At 57.8% G+C, this 14,092-nt stretch overlaps 1 protein-coding gene across 1 annotated transcript in view; it reads left to right on the top strand.

Moving 5' to 3' along the window:
• Positions 1–10,038, top strand: part of TNFRSF13B (TNF receptor superfamily member 13B) — a 33,744-nt gene extending 23,706 nt beyond the window's left edge. Inside the window, exons 4-5 of the mRNA XM_058559490.1 lie at positions 9,049–9,234; positions 9,788–10,038. Coding sequence (XP_058415473.1) covers positions 9,049–9,234; positions 9,788–10,038 — 437 coding nt within the window. The remainder of the gene's footprint in view (positions 1–9,048; positions 9,235–9,787) is intronic.
• The last annotated feature ends 4,054 nt before the right edge of the window (positions 10,039–14,092 follow it).

The raw sequence follows: 14,092 nt of genomic DNA, 5'->3' as shown, positions 1-14,092 counted from the left end.
TGGAGGGCTGGCTGTGCGTGGGGGAGGCGGCAAGAGCAAGGAGATCCTATCCCTCAGCCCGTGCAAGTCACAGTCTAATGGGAGAGTCAGACAATGGACAAGACCCATGCAAACGATAAATTAATCTCAGTGCATGGTGGTAAGGAACCCAGCCAGGGGTGCGACGGAGGGCAAGGAGGCTTCCCTGAGGAGGGGCCTTTAAGGCAGACTGGGGCGGGCGTGGACCCTGGTTCCATCCCTCACTAACTGTGTGACCTTGAGCAAGTTTCTGCACCTCTCTGAGCTTGGTTCTGTGAGACTGAGGTGATATGCCGCCATGGAGTCGTTGTGAAGACTGTAGGAGAGCACTCATCAGGCTCAGGGATGCCCCAGCATACGGTAACTGCTCATTTAAAAAGAAAACGTGTTGAAGAGTCAAGGTGGAGGAAGGGTGTTCCAGGCAGACGGAAGAACACGGGCAAGTGCTGGAGGGGCAGAGGAGCTGGCCACGGGGGCGGGAGGAGCTCTGTGCTAGAGGGGGAGCTGGCGGGACGAGACCAAATCCCGGCACCAGGGGCTCCCAGCCTAGGTGGTGGCCGGTCTGCAGGGGCAGGAGGGACCCCCCCAGATTGTGGGGGCCTTGAGGCTGCCGCTGTGCACACGAGCCGGGATGCACAGAGAGGCTGTGGGTCACACGATGAGGCTCTCAGGGGAGAGGGCCGGGCAGGGCCGGAGCTGGTCTGGACACGGCGTGAGAGGGTGGGAGAGGAGCCTGCTGGGGGTGGCCGGGCCAGAGCTCCCACGTGTGGGAGGGACTCGCGCGGTTTGAATCTCCATTGGCACCAAAGGAGGGCGCACCCGGGCTTTCCTGTCAGCTTGCTCCGACGTGGCGCAGAGGGGAAGGCTCAGACATCGAACGATGGAGTCGGCTGTTTTCTCCTGGGAGACAGACACGTGGCCCTTCCAGGCCCACGTGATGAGCTCCCTGCCAGGGCCGGGGGCGCCGTACAGGGAGTGGCTCCTCTCCCCAGGGAGACTGCACGGGGGGCACTAGGACAGGCGTGCGGCGGCTGGACGGAGCAGGGACTGAGACGGGCCAGCAGGCATTCAGGGCCGGCTGGAGAGGGTCCTGGGAGGGACCAGACGCTGTCTGCCAGGCTGGGGAGACTGACATGCTCCTGGAGGCAGGGGCAGGCGCAGCACGAGAGGGTCAGCACTGTCCCGGGGGATGGCGGCAGGGCCCCGCGAGAGGCTGTTTCTGGCAATAATGAAGGCCACAGATGACAAGGACCTGGGATGGAGACGGAGGGACAGTGCATTGGCAGGGGACTGGTGGGGCGGAAAGGCCCTCGTGTCTGGTCAGCGGCGGAGGCGTTGGGCACAGCTGGGCTGCTCAGCCACCGCACCACCTCGGCACTGGGGGTGCACGGGCCCTTCTTGGGGTGATGCTCTACAGTGCAGCAAACAAAGCAGGCAGGGTTACAAAGAAACCAGTGGTGTTGAGATACCATCAAAAAACAGTATCTCAGAATAGTAGACCAAATATCAAATCAAAATATTACCAAAATATTGCACAGACTGCAACCTCAGACTGAATCGACAGGTTTCTCTATCGATGCATTAAATAACAGGATGGAGTGGGGGCTGGATGACGACAGTGATTTCAGACTACCTGTGAGCACAGGCGACGCTTCAGGCTAAAGCCATTGAAGGGGGACAAGGAAATACCTGTGGTTCTGCTCTCGACAAAGCCACGGTCACTGCTCAGACAACGGGGGCTGTGGCCTCCACGTTGAGTGGAAGCAAAGTCTAAATTTCAGTTGGCAGGCAGTGAAAATAAAGATTTGTTTTTCTTATCCAAGTCCACAGACCCCCAACTCCATCCACAGCCCCCGGGTCCTGAGTTAAGAGCTCTGGGAGCTGTTGTGAGCAGGGCCCTGGGCTGGCCTGCCTGCCCCTGGATCCAGCCCCACCTCCTGGGCGACCCAAGGAAGCTTCCAGACTGCTTGTGCCTAGCTGTCCTCCTCCCACCCCCCTGGCACCATCACAACAGCACCTACCTCACAGGGCTCTCAAGAGGCCCCAAATGACTTTGGGCTTTGAGCACGCAGGAGCATGCCAGGCACTTAAGGGAACTCGTTGAGTGGGAAGCGCAGAACGTGGGTCCTCTCCTGGGTGGGCTGTGTTAGCTTCCCGTGGCTGCTGTAACAACGTGCCACAAAGCGGGGGGCTTGAAGCAACACAGATGTAGTCTCTCACAATTCTGGAGGCCAGCAGTGGGATATCAAGGTGTCAGCAGGGCTCACTCCCTCCGAAGGCTCTCGAGGAGAGTCTTTCCTGGCCCCGAACAGCTCTGGGGGATCCAGGCAGTCCTGACTGTGACCACATCCCTCCAGACTCTGCTGCGTCTTCACATGGCTCCTCCTGTGTGTCTGTCTGTCTTCTCTGCTTCTCTTCTGAGGACACTTGGCATTGAATTTAGGGCCCACCCTAATCCAAGATGATCTCATCTTGAGATCCTTGACCTAGGACACCTGCAGAAGTTCTTTTTCCTAAATAAGGTCATATTTGGGGCCAGCCCCGTGGCTTAGCGGTTAAGTGCGCGCGCTCCGCTGCTGGCGGCCTGGGTTCGGATCCCGGGTGCGCACCGACGCACCGCTTCTCCGGCCATGCTGAGGCCGCGTCCCACATACAGCAACTGGAAGGATGTGCAGCTATGACATACAACTATCTACTGGGGCTTTGGGGGAAAAAATAAATAAATAAAGTTATTAAAAAAATAAATAAATAAGGTCATATTTGCAGGTAATGAGGTGGCATCTCTTTAGGGGCCAGCATTCAACCCGCTCCCGTGGGGTCAGAGGAGGGAACCAAGAGCACTGACTTGGGTCCCCCCACGGGAGCGTGACGCCAGCCTTGGGAGCAGCCAGGACCCCCCATGGGTCTGGAGCTCTGGGCAGCATCTCACCTGGAGAACTGGATTTCACTGGCCCACAAGGTGGCAGTTGTGGTCACAGAAATGGAAAAGGTTCCCCGGGGACCCAGGAGGTGTGAGGAGAGAAGAGGACTGAGGAGGAAGCCCTTTGTGGGGGAGTCTGTACCCCACAGACAGGCTGGGAAGGAGCAGTCGGGGATGTCAGAGCAGAACCTGAAGGGCTATATGTCCACCGAGGCAGACAAGGAGGAAGGTTCTAGAAAGAGTAGGTCACACTGCAGAGAAGGGTGCAAATGTCCACCAGCTCTGGCCACAAGGTCAGAGTTGGTCAGGCCCTATGAAGGGCCATTTTCAGGCGTCCCCAGGCGGAGGCACTCTGACCTACAGAAATGGCAGGGGCTGCGGGCTCTCCACCCACAGCAGGGAGCCCCTCTCAGCTGCTGAGGCCAACAGGCCAGGCGTCTTCCTCTCCCCTCTCCCCACTGAGCCTCGTCCTTTATCAGTCCCTTAACATCCCCGGGTCCGTTTTAACCTAATTCCACCAGACGGGAATGCGCGGGGCGGCTGGGGCACAGAGCAGCACAGACTGCCCTCCAGGGCCCTGCTTGTTCCCCGGGCCGCCCAGGATGCCCGGCCCGGGCCCAGAGCCCCATCAGGAAGATCACAGGTGGTGGGCCTGAAGCCAAAGGGGGAGGCCCGTGTGAAGCCACTGGAGCCGGTGTGGCGGGAGAGCCGAGCCGGGCAGGTGGGGCTGGAGGAGGGGCTCACAACAGGCATGAGGGACCAGAGACGCAGCGACTAGGCTGCTGGGCATGCAGGACGTCTGTGCAGGGGGAACTGCTGCTCTGTCGCGTGCGGCCGCATGTGTAAAGCCGGGATCAGCATCGTGGGGGTGACACCGCCTTTGTCCCGGGAGTTGCTCAAGGTCTCCTTTCTTTGGAGAACGAGCTGGACTGGGCGCCCGGTGGCTGGTCTGATGGCTGGCTTTGTGTTTGATAATCTCAGGGTGCCGAGTGTTTTCTCTCTCTTTCCCCCTCGACTGCGACAGGCGACGTCACAGTGGCGGCGCCCACACCCTCTGCCTGCCCAGGGCTGAAGCGAGGTCCCTGGAGCGGGTCCTCAATGAGACCCGCCTTGTAAGACACGGGGACGGAAGCCCGAGAGGCGAGGGTGGACGGGCAGGCTGCGGTGGAGGCGGAGGCGCCCCGGGGACATCAGGCTGTGGGGGAGGAGGGGCGGGCAGTGTGGCGCAGGACCGGCTCAGGGCTTCTTGTCCACAGAGACGGGAGCCGCGGGAAGGCCAGCGGGCACGACCTGGGCCAGGGAGAGGGCCTGGAAGGCTGCAGGAGCTGCCCCCTCCCTGTCCTGCTGCGGCCGCTCCTGCCGCTCCCACCAGCAGGAGGGAGGGTCACTCTCAGGGAGGTGGCACCAGAAAGAATGGGGCTCCGGGACGCCAGGCCCTGATGGGGGCGGTGGAGTGCAGGATGTGCCATTCTGGAAACAGCACCCCCCCCCGCCCTTTCCCAAACTCGGCTCCCAGAGTGATGGCGGCCAAGTGTCCCCACACACACACTCACGGAGGAGACAGAGGCGTCCTCTGTGGGAAAGGCCCACAGATACGGACGCACGGAGGCCCTCAGGGCCCTCATGTTGACGCTCACACTCCCTGCAGGACCCCTCTGCAGGGCGGACATTCCACCCAGCATCAGCACATGTGCAGAACTCGAGGGAAGAGTGGAGAGTCCAGGCTGCTGGGCAGTTGTCCTCGTGGACGTGGCCCACAGGGGTCCTCCGCGAGGGAGGAGGAGCAGAAACCTCACGTGCCTGGCATCACACAACTGTCACACCAGCCTCACGCCTTCCCAGGGACAAACCCCCGCCCACTGGCTGAGCCGTGGAGGCGTGGGGATCCTTGGTGACTTGCTGGAACATTCCACCCCGGCCTACCCACGTCGTATGCACAGATGCCAACAACGATGCTGAGAGGAACATCACGCCCCTTTACGGACGAGCACACAAGGCCTGCAGCAGCTGAGTAGTGTCCAAAGCCACGTTCAAGTAAAGAGTTGTGGCCGCAGGCCCAGGCTACACCAGCTGAGGCGTGCTCCCTGGATTCTTGGCCCAGCCCTGCATGGCCACAAAGGCCCCTTGCTCTGCCCCTAAGTGACAAGTGACAACGCTGCCCAACTGGCCAGCCCAAGCCTGAGCTGGGGGCAGCAGCATTCGGGGAAACTATTTTTAGGTGAGAGATGGCTTTGAAGACAGTTTAAAAAAACAAAAGAGGGGCCGGCCCGGTGGCGCAAGCGGTTAAGTGCGCGCGCTCCGCTGCGGCGGCCCGGGGTTCGCTGGTTCGGATCCCGGGCGCGCACCGACGCACTGCTTGGTAAGCCATGCTGTGGCGGCGTCCCATATAAAGTGGAGGAGGATGGGCACAGATGTTAGCCCAGGGCCGTCTTCCTCAGCAAAAAAAAAAAAGAGGAAGATTGGCGGATGTTAGCTCAGGGCTGATCTCCTCACAAAAAAAAAAAAAAAAAAAAAAAAAAGAAAACCAAAACAAAAAGCGGCTTGGAAATAAACTGTCCAGGCAGCGGGGCCCTCCTGGCTCCCAAGCGTCCAGAGCCGCGCGATGCCCCCTGGGGGTGGTGCTTGGAGCTGCACCTCCCAGGGCTGTCTCCCCAGGACTGGATCTTCAGAGGAGGACAGAGAGGCTTCCCTTTCCCTGACCACTTCTGACTGTGCCCCTTTGCTCCGGGGTTAGCAGGCGGTGAAGCACCGGGCGAGGCCTCTCAGTTCCGAGGGGGCCAGGTCACGGAGGGCCGGCAGAAGGCAGCTTCCGAGGTCGTGGACCCGAGTGACCGTCATGGTTGAAGGAAGGAAAGCAGGGACACGCAGGCCGCCGCAGCCCCAGGTGCAGTGCCTCCGGGCGCAAAGGCAGCACAGGGACAGCCTTCCTGGGCGCGGCTGCGCTGCCGGGCACCGACTTGGGGCCGTCTGGCGGGCCTTGGACCCGGCTCTTCAGAGGTGTGGACCAACCTGCAGGGCAGCTTGGAGCTGCTTTTCTGCTTTGAACAGATGACTCATAGAGATCATTAAAAGCAGAAGAAGGAGAAGGTATTATACACCAAGTCTCCAGGAAAGTCTCCATCCCACCGCCAGCCGCCTGGGTTCGTTCCTGGAGGCAGCGTGTGCTGGCGGTAGTTTGGTCTTCGTCCCCAGGCCCATTTTCAGCTCCCATGTGGCCCCATGGGCGGCGTCCCGGTGCCCCCCCTTTGTTCTCGCTCCATACCTCCCGGGGGCCCCCATCCCGGGACGCACTGCCTTCGTGGCCGCGCCTTCAGTGTTGGTAGATGCTTCCAAATGGCCCCAAGAGAGGCCACCTGACCACCAGGCAGGCGGCGCCTGTGCCCCACGCCTCCGTGAGATGGGTGGAAAGCACGTCTGTGGCAGTTTGAACTTGCATCTCTTCCTAGTCCAGGGGCTTCGTAAGATGCACTGGGGGGGCCGCCAGGCAAGCGCTAGTTCATTTCCCACACGAAACCTCACCCTGGTCAGGGCAGAGGGACCAAGAGGAGCTGGGACAAGGCATTCACTCCCTCAGGAGCGGATCTGTGCTGGTTGTCTATCGTGGCATCCAAAGGCCACCCAGAACTTAGTGGCCTACGAATACCAACCAGTTTATCATCTTGCGTGGTTCTGTGGGTGTCTGCGCTGAGCTGGGCGGGCCTTCTGCGGTGTTTCTTGGGGTCTCTGCATGGTCGCAAGCAGACGGTGTTAGAGTTGGAGTCACCAAGAGGCTCGCCTCTGATGCTGGGATGGCTGGGCCTCCCTTCTCCTCCTCTGGTCTCATGGCCTCCCCTTCTCCATGTGGCCTCTCCAGCTGGACTTCTCATGTGGTGGCTCAGGGCTCCCTGGAGAGCATGAGCAGAGGCTCCCGGTCTTCTTAGGGTGCAGGCCAGGCCTGGCACAGCGTGGCCTCGGCTGCATCCTCCTGGTCACAGGGAGGCCCAGCCCAGCCCAGATTTGAAGGGCAGGAGAGGGGGACGTGGTTCTTTGGGGACTTCTCTCTGAACGAGTTGGTCTGGGTGTTAGGATTCACAGTGGAAACATGTGAGACGTGCAGATGTTGGGTCTTTCTCCTTGAATCGACACGGCAGTTCGTTTGTACACGGCAGCAATCTGGTAGCTGGGCTTCCATCTCTGATGTGAAGGCTGCCGGCCTCTCCCCTGCTGATCCGGCCAGTACGATGTTTTCATTTCATTCCAGAGGCGAGTAGGAGCAGGCGAACAGATGGAAAGACCTGGGAGCTGGGAAATGTGGATGTTGCCCTGCTCTGCCCTCTGCCCTCTGCCCTTTCCCTGGATCCTCCGTCTCCAGCTCTGTAGCACCAGTGTCTTCGCTTTCTCTCGCCCGTGGCCTCTCTGAGCTCTAGGCAAGGGGCACGAAGGAGAGCACGGCAGGCCTGGGGTGGGGACACCAGCCCCCAGAGCTGTGTTCTCCCTCTGTGCACATCAGGGTGGCACCTGCCAGCTCTGTCACTTGATACCTCTCCTGACTCTCAGGAGCGTGTGTAAGGAAGAAGGGCAGTGTCCGCCCTCGTTGCCTCTGTGTGGCTGCCCTGGAGCACTGGCCTGGAGCCTGTCAGGCCTGCTCCCAGCTGCAGCTCTGCCACTGGGGCAGTGTGACTTGAGTCTCCATTTTGTCATCTGCAAAGTGGAGTGTAAAACGATACAGCTGCAGACGGTGGAAAACAGTTTGGCAGTTCCTCAGAAAGTTAAACGTGGAGTTACCATCAGCCCAGCATCTCCACTGCTAGCTATCTACCCAGGAAAACTGACAACACATGTCCACACAGAAAGTTGTACACGCGTGTTCATAGCAGCAGTATTCATAACAGCAAAAGGCAGAAACCACCCCAGCGTCTGTGGACGGATGAATGGATAAACAAAAGTGTGGGATGACCGTACAATGGAATATTATGTAGCCACAGAAAGGCATGAAGTCCTGAGACACGCTACAGCATGGATGAGCCTCAAAAACATGCTAAGTGACAGAAGCCAGACACAAAAGGTCACACACTGTATGATTCCGTTCATAGGAAACGTCCAGAATAGGCGAATCCACAGAGCCAGAGAGCAGAGCAGTGGTGCCAGAGGCTGGGGGGAGGGGATGGGGCAGGCCTACTAGAGGGCACAGCAGAGGGACATCATGGAAATGTCCTCAAATTAAGATAGCGCTGATGACAGCACCACCTTGTGAATATACTAAAACCCACTGAGTTGTACACTTTAAAACGGTGACTTTGAGGGCATATGAATTTATCTCAGTTTCTGAGGGGGAGTAATAAGTCCTCCTTCGCAGGAGCAGGGGGACTAGGGGAGACGGTACAGAAAGTGCCCACATGTCAGGTGATGAGTACATTATGTACACATTACACTAACCTTCTCCCCCAGGCCTAGGGGCCACCCCAATTCCAGGGGCCAGGAGAGATTTCAAGGGGTGGGCTTTGGCTCAGGGCTGAGTCTTCCTCTGGCATCCAGACCAGAGGCTCAAAGCCCTGAGAGGTAGTGTGAGCAGCACCCCATCTCCCCAGGGCCCTGTGAACTAGCAACCACACCCGGCTCACCCTCAGAGGAAGCGCTCCCCCAGAAAGGCTCCTTCTTGGAGGAAGGCGCAGGTCAGGACAGACGGAGAATCCTCCCTGGACTATATTGTCCATTCATTCATCTGTCCACCTCTGGAACTGTCCCAATCTACATCCCATAGCAAGAGGAGACAGCAAAAAGGGCCAGCTCCAGAGGCGTCCAGTTCTGAGACCCTGGAAGAAGTTGCTACTAGCCTGAGGTAGAGGGGGCTGATTTCCTGCAGGTCCAGAGGGCACATCAGCCAAGCCTCAGGGTGAGGGAAGGAACCAGCTTCTCCAGGAGGCAGACAGGCCCGCAGCAGGCTGTGGGCTGGGGCCTCGGCCCTCCAGACGGCATGGCCATGGCCATGTGGCTTGCTTGGGCCTCATGAGGGGACAGACAGACCACAGGACAAGGGGGCTGCTTGGCCTGGGGGGGGGGGGACACTTCAGAGAAGGGCCCTGGGCAGTGGCGGACCCCTCCTGAAGTCAGGGCCTCGGGCTGTCTTGCAGTGCCCCCTGGGCTGAAGCTGAGCTCCGACCAGCTGGCCCTGGTCTACAGCACACTGGGGCTCTGCCTCTGCGCCATCATCTGCTGCTTCCTCCTGGCGGTGGCCTGCTTCCTCAGGAGGAGGGGGGACCAGTTCTCCTGCCAGCCCCCCCCAGGGCCGTGTCGGATTCCAGCCAAGTCCTCCAAGGGTGAGTGTGAAACGGGGCTGCTTGCCCTCCCACTGCTTGTGGACCAGCCATGGGCCATCCCTCTGTCCTGGCGCTGCCCCCGCTTCTACATGGAGAGCGCCTGGCCAGCTCTTCCCGGGCGAGGTCTGGGCAAATCCCTGCAGTGTTTTTTCTATCTGAGTGAAACCAGGTTCAAACGTCAAGGCGTCAAGGCGAGAAGAGAGGGGTACCTGAGGAGGGAGGGGTGTGGGGTGACGGCCATCGGGCTGGCAGGGCCTGGAGGGTTGCCAGGTGCAGGGCTTTCAGGGCTGAAACAGAAAGGAGGTGGTCACCCTGGGGGCTTGGGGGCGCAGGCAGAGCCTTAGCCAAGTGCGGAAGCCTGCTCCTGCGCAGGCTCCCCCAAGCAGAAGGGGAGCTGGCGCTGGCCGGGGCTGCCCGGGAGGCGGCCGGGTGGAGGAGGGCACGCGGTGTGCAGGGCAGTTTACCTTCTCCCTTCTCCCAACAACCCGGCCGGCTGTCCCCTGGGTGCAGGGGTCGGGGCGAAGGCCAATGCCCTCTCCCCTTCTGCACACAGATCACTGGATGGAAGCTGGAAGCGCGGCGGGCGGGCCGCCCGAGCCCGTGGAGACCTGCAGCTTCTGCTTCCCGGAGCGCAGAGCGCCCACCCAGGAGAGCACAGGCCCGCCCCGGACGCCAGGCCCCGAGCGCACTGGGAGGTGGGGGCTCCTTGGCCGGACCATGGCTGGACAGCCCTGTGTGCGCGCCCCCGACAGCGGCCTCCAGGTCGTCTGCGCTCCGGCCCAGGAGGGAGGCCTGGCCACGTGAAACGGGGCGGGGGAATGGTGAGAGGGGGAGAGAGAGGAAGGGGGCGGGGAGAGAAAGAGAGGGAGATGCAGAGGCAGAGAGAGAAAGACAGAGAGGTTACTGGGGGAGAGGAGAGACAGAGGGTGAGAGGGAGAGACAGCAGGAGGAAGGGGGAGAGAAGAGCTGGGGGAGGGGGCGGTGCCAGGGCAGGAGGCCGTCCCTATCTTTATCCCAGGTCTCCACTGTAGGTCACTGTCACCTACACACACCTGCAATAAAGTCACCGCGTCTGCTGGACACAGCCCCCAAGAACCTTCTGTAGAAATAAAACCTTCACGGCTGCCCCTCACTGTCACTGGTGTTGGTCATGTCTTCCCCTGGGATGACTCTGGATGGTCCCACCTCTCATGCTGCCTCCCTTGGCTCAAGGCTCCAGCACACATGGCCGCAGCCGCCTGGTTTCCGAGCACCTGCGTGTTGACCGTCTCACCGGGCTCCCGGGACAGCTTGTTGACCTGTGTTCACAGGGCGGGAAGCAGCGGGTACCCGCTGGGGCTCTGCTGCTCGCTGTCATTTAAGAGGGAAAGAGGAGAAAACTGGAGACTGGCCCTCAGAGAGGGCGTGTGGGCAACACCAGAACCAGGGTGGGGCTGCCTACATTTCTCTTACAAAGCAAATTCCCACCTCGCCTCCTTAGGGAGGGCATGAGGCAGTGTGCGCGCGCACGTGTGTGCTGAGGGCGTGTGCGCACACATGCATGTGTGTGTGTGTGTATTGGGGCGTGGGGTGGACAGGAAGGGGAAGGCAGGCTGAGCCCAGGGTGCCACAGGCTCTGAAAGTCTGAGGCTCTTTGCCTGGACCGCAGCAGGAGTGGCCTCATCTGCACCCACCTGTGACCTTTGGCTGCATCTAGCCACCAACCTGCACTGTTAGTTGCCTAATATTTTTCTTTACGTTAACTCACCTTTTCTTCTAGACCTACCTAAACCTCATGCTAAATGTTATGGATTCTGACTGATGACAGTAAGCAATAATATCTGAGCATTCACAAACTTAGATGTTACCTATATTTTATATTAATATTTTTATTAGCATTGAAACCTATATTTTAGTAGCATTTAAACCTTAAAAATGCGTAACTATTTGTAGAACCATTTATACTGTAAGATAAATACATGATTACATCAATTAAAATGATTCACCCTTCACCACTCAGACTTCACACCTATGTGCACCTTAAGTCCACACAGCGCACTTTGGGAGGTGTAGACAGGATGGCTGACGCCCCGTCTTCTCACCCCCACGGGCTGACGGGCTGCATCAGCGTCCTGGGGCTGCCGTCACCAAGCACCACACTGTGCAGTCCACACAGAAGAAGCTCACTGACAGCTCTGGGGGCCAGGCGTCCAGAATCAAGTGTTGGCAGAGTTGTTCCTCCCGAGGGCCATGGGGGAAGGAGCCGTTCCAGGCCCTGCTCCTTGGCCTGTGTCTTCTCCCGGTGTGTGTCCAAATTACTCCTTTGTATGAGGACACCAGTCATGTTGCATTAGGGCCACCCTAGTGACCTCATTTTAACTTGATCACCTCTATAAAGACTCTACCCCCAAGTAAGGTCACGCTCTGAGGTGCGGGGGGTTAGGACTTCAATGCATGAGAGTTTTGGGCATGTGATCCAGCCCAGAACACTGGCCCTCCCTAAGTCCACCTCTGCTTCATCTGTCTGCAGGCAAGTCGGCTTCTAAAGAGTATCTGTCGAGACCTGTGTCTGCCCCGTCAGTCAGCCCGATGTGGCAAACGGCAACAGCTTGGCTGCGGTGTTTCCTACCGCCGTGCCTAATGCAAGGAGCTTCTATCTTATTACAGAGTGACAACACCCTGAAACTGGTGCAGACAGTAGCCAGATGCTGGCAACGCAGTCGCACACCTGGGGGCTGCACGGATGCCACTCAGAATGCTAAGGATTGTCTGAAAGATGTGCAGGCCTCTGTTCCTTCTACAGTTTTCATTCTGCTCATCTGAACTGGGGTATCTGGGGGCGTTTCTGGTCCTGTGTGGGGGTTAGGGCTGCTGAAAACACAGGCAGCTGGGTGCCCAACTCTGACTTCCATCAGACAAAAATACTCTTGGTTTTTGTCAGTTTTTCAACTGACCTTTTGTATAAGTTTATGGTTTTTGTCTTTTTAAGACAGGGACCCCTTGCTAGAAAGAAAATCTGAAACTCTCACTACTGTCCATTTTATCCATGGTCAGTCAGGGTTCCGTTGGTTCTATCTCCAAAACATATTCTGATTCCCGCCACTTGTCACAGCCTCTTGAGGCCAGGCTCCTGTCACTTCTCCCCTGGGTGACTGTACCGGCCCCCACTGGCTGCCCTGTGGCCACCTTGTCCCCCAGCCCAGGGATCAGCAAGCTTTTCTGAAAAGGACCAGACAGCAAACATCCTGGGCTCTGTGGACCAGTCTCTGGGGCAGCCTCAGCAATGACTCAGCTCTGCCCGGGCAGCGCAGACGAGCAGGAATCAAGGCGCACGACCCACTCCCACAAAACCAACACGACAACACAAACGGGTGGCGGGCCGGACTCGGACCTCAGGCCGAGGCTTGCCAACCCCGCCCTACTACATGGCAACACCGAGCTTTTTTCTTTTCAGCTTTATTGAGATCTAATTGACATAACACTGTGTAAGTTTAAGGTGCCCCATCTGTTGATTTGATACACTTCCCTAGTGCAAAACGCTTCCCACTTGAGCGTCAGTGAGCACCTACACCCCAGCGTGGAGTGACCACTTCTTTTTGCGGTGAGAACATTTAAGATCTACTCTCTGTGCGACTTTCAAGTATATGATCCAGTATTGTCCGCCATCACCACCGGGCTGTGCCTCAGACCCTCCTTGTTACTCTGAGAACTGGAAGTCTGCACCCTTGGGCCGTCTCCCACTTCCCCGATGCCCAGCCTCTGGTAACCACCACTCTTCTGTTTCTCTGAACACTGATGTTTTTATTAATGCCTATTTCAATTGCTCTGAATAGTTGTTTACATAAACATCTTCACTGCATCACAGTCACCCTCAGATAAACGCCTCCACGTGCAGCGGAGGCCCCTTACAGCCGTGCACGCCCAGCCCACAGCTTCTGTGCCGCTCTGGGCACAGTGTTTACTTCTCCACATTCTATAATCGCACAAGACACTGCTACTATGTTTGCTTGAGAAATTCAGTATCTCTTAGAGTGAATAAAAATAAGGAAAACAATGCCTTCATATTTACCTTCATCTCTGGAAATCTTCATTTTCTGTGTAGACACCCCAGTCTCCATCTGGTATCGTATTCCTTCTGTGTAAAGCAGTTCCTTGAACGTTTCTCACAGTGCAGTCGGCAGGTAATGAATCTGTTTGCGTTTGTTTGGAAAAGCCTTTATTTCTCTTCCCTTTTGAGAGGTATCTTCTGGGTGTGGTCTTTGGGTTGCCAGTTTTTTCCTCTCAGCATTTTAGAGACGTTCCTCCGCTGTCTCTGGCGTGCGTGGTTCCTGACGAGACAGCTGCTGCCATTCCTAGCTTCGTTTCTCTGCAATGTGTGCCTGCAAATTCTCCTCTTTCTCTTCCTTTTCAGCAGTTTGAACATGATGTGACCGAGAGCTTTTTGTTGTGGCTAGGTTTGTTTTGTTATTTGTCCTGCTCGGGATTCTCCGAGCTGAGATTCTGGATCTGTAGCTTGATGTTTTCCATTATTAAAAAAACATTATTGGCCATTATCTCTTCAAACTGTTTGACATTGTCCCACAGCTCAGGTGCCCTATGCTTTTAGGTGGTGTTTTTTCCACTCTTTCTGTGTTTCAGTTGGCGTGACTCCTCCTGACCTTAAAGTTCACTGCTCCTTGGCTCAGCTGCGCTGGGCTCACCGCCGGGCCTGTGAAAGGCGTTCTGCGTCTCTCACCGTCGGTGTTTCTTCCGGCACTTCCTCGGGACCACGCCTTCGAGCTTCCATCTCTGCTGCAGCCCCCATCTCCTCATGCACGTGTTCCCCGTGTTTGAAAGCAGCCTTCCACATACTCATCTTAATTACGCAAAACGTCCTGCC

Source organism: Diceros bicornis, chromosome 18 (assembly GCF_020826845.1).
Source record: "Diceros bicornis minor isolate mBicDic1 chromosome 18, mDicBic1.mat.cur, whole genome shotgun sequence".
NCBI classification, from domain to species: domain Eukaryota; kingdom Metazoa; phylum Chordata; class Mammalia; order Perissodactyla; family Rhinocerotidae; genus Diceros; species Diceros bicornis.
The sequence above is the reverse complement of the archived record's forward strand: the minus strand, read 5'-3'. Positions and strand labels throughout refer to the sequence as shown.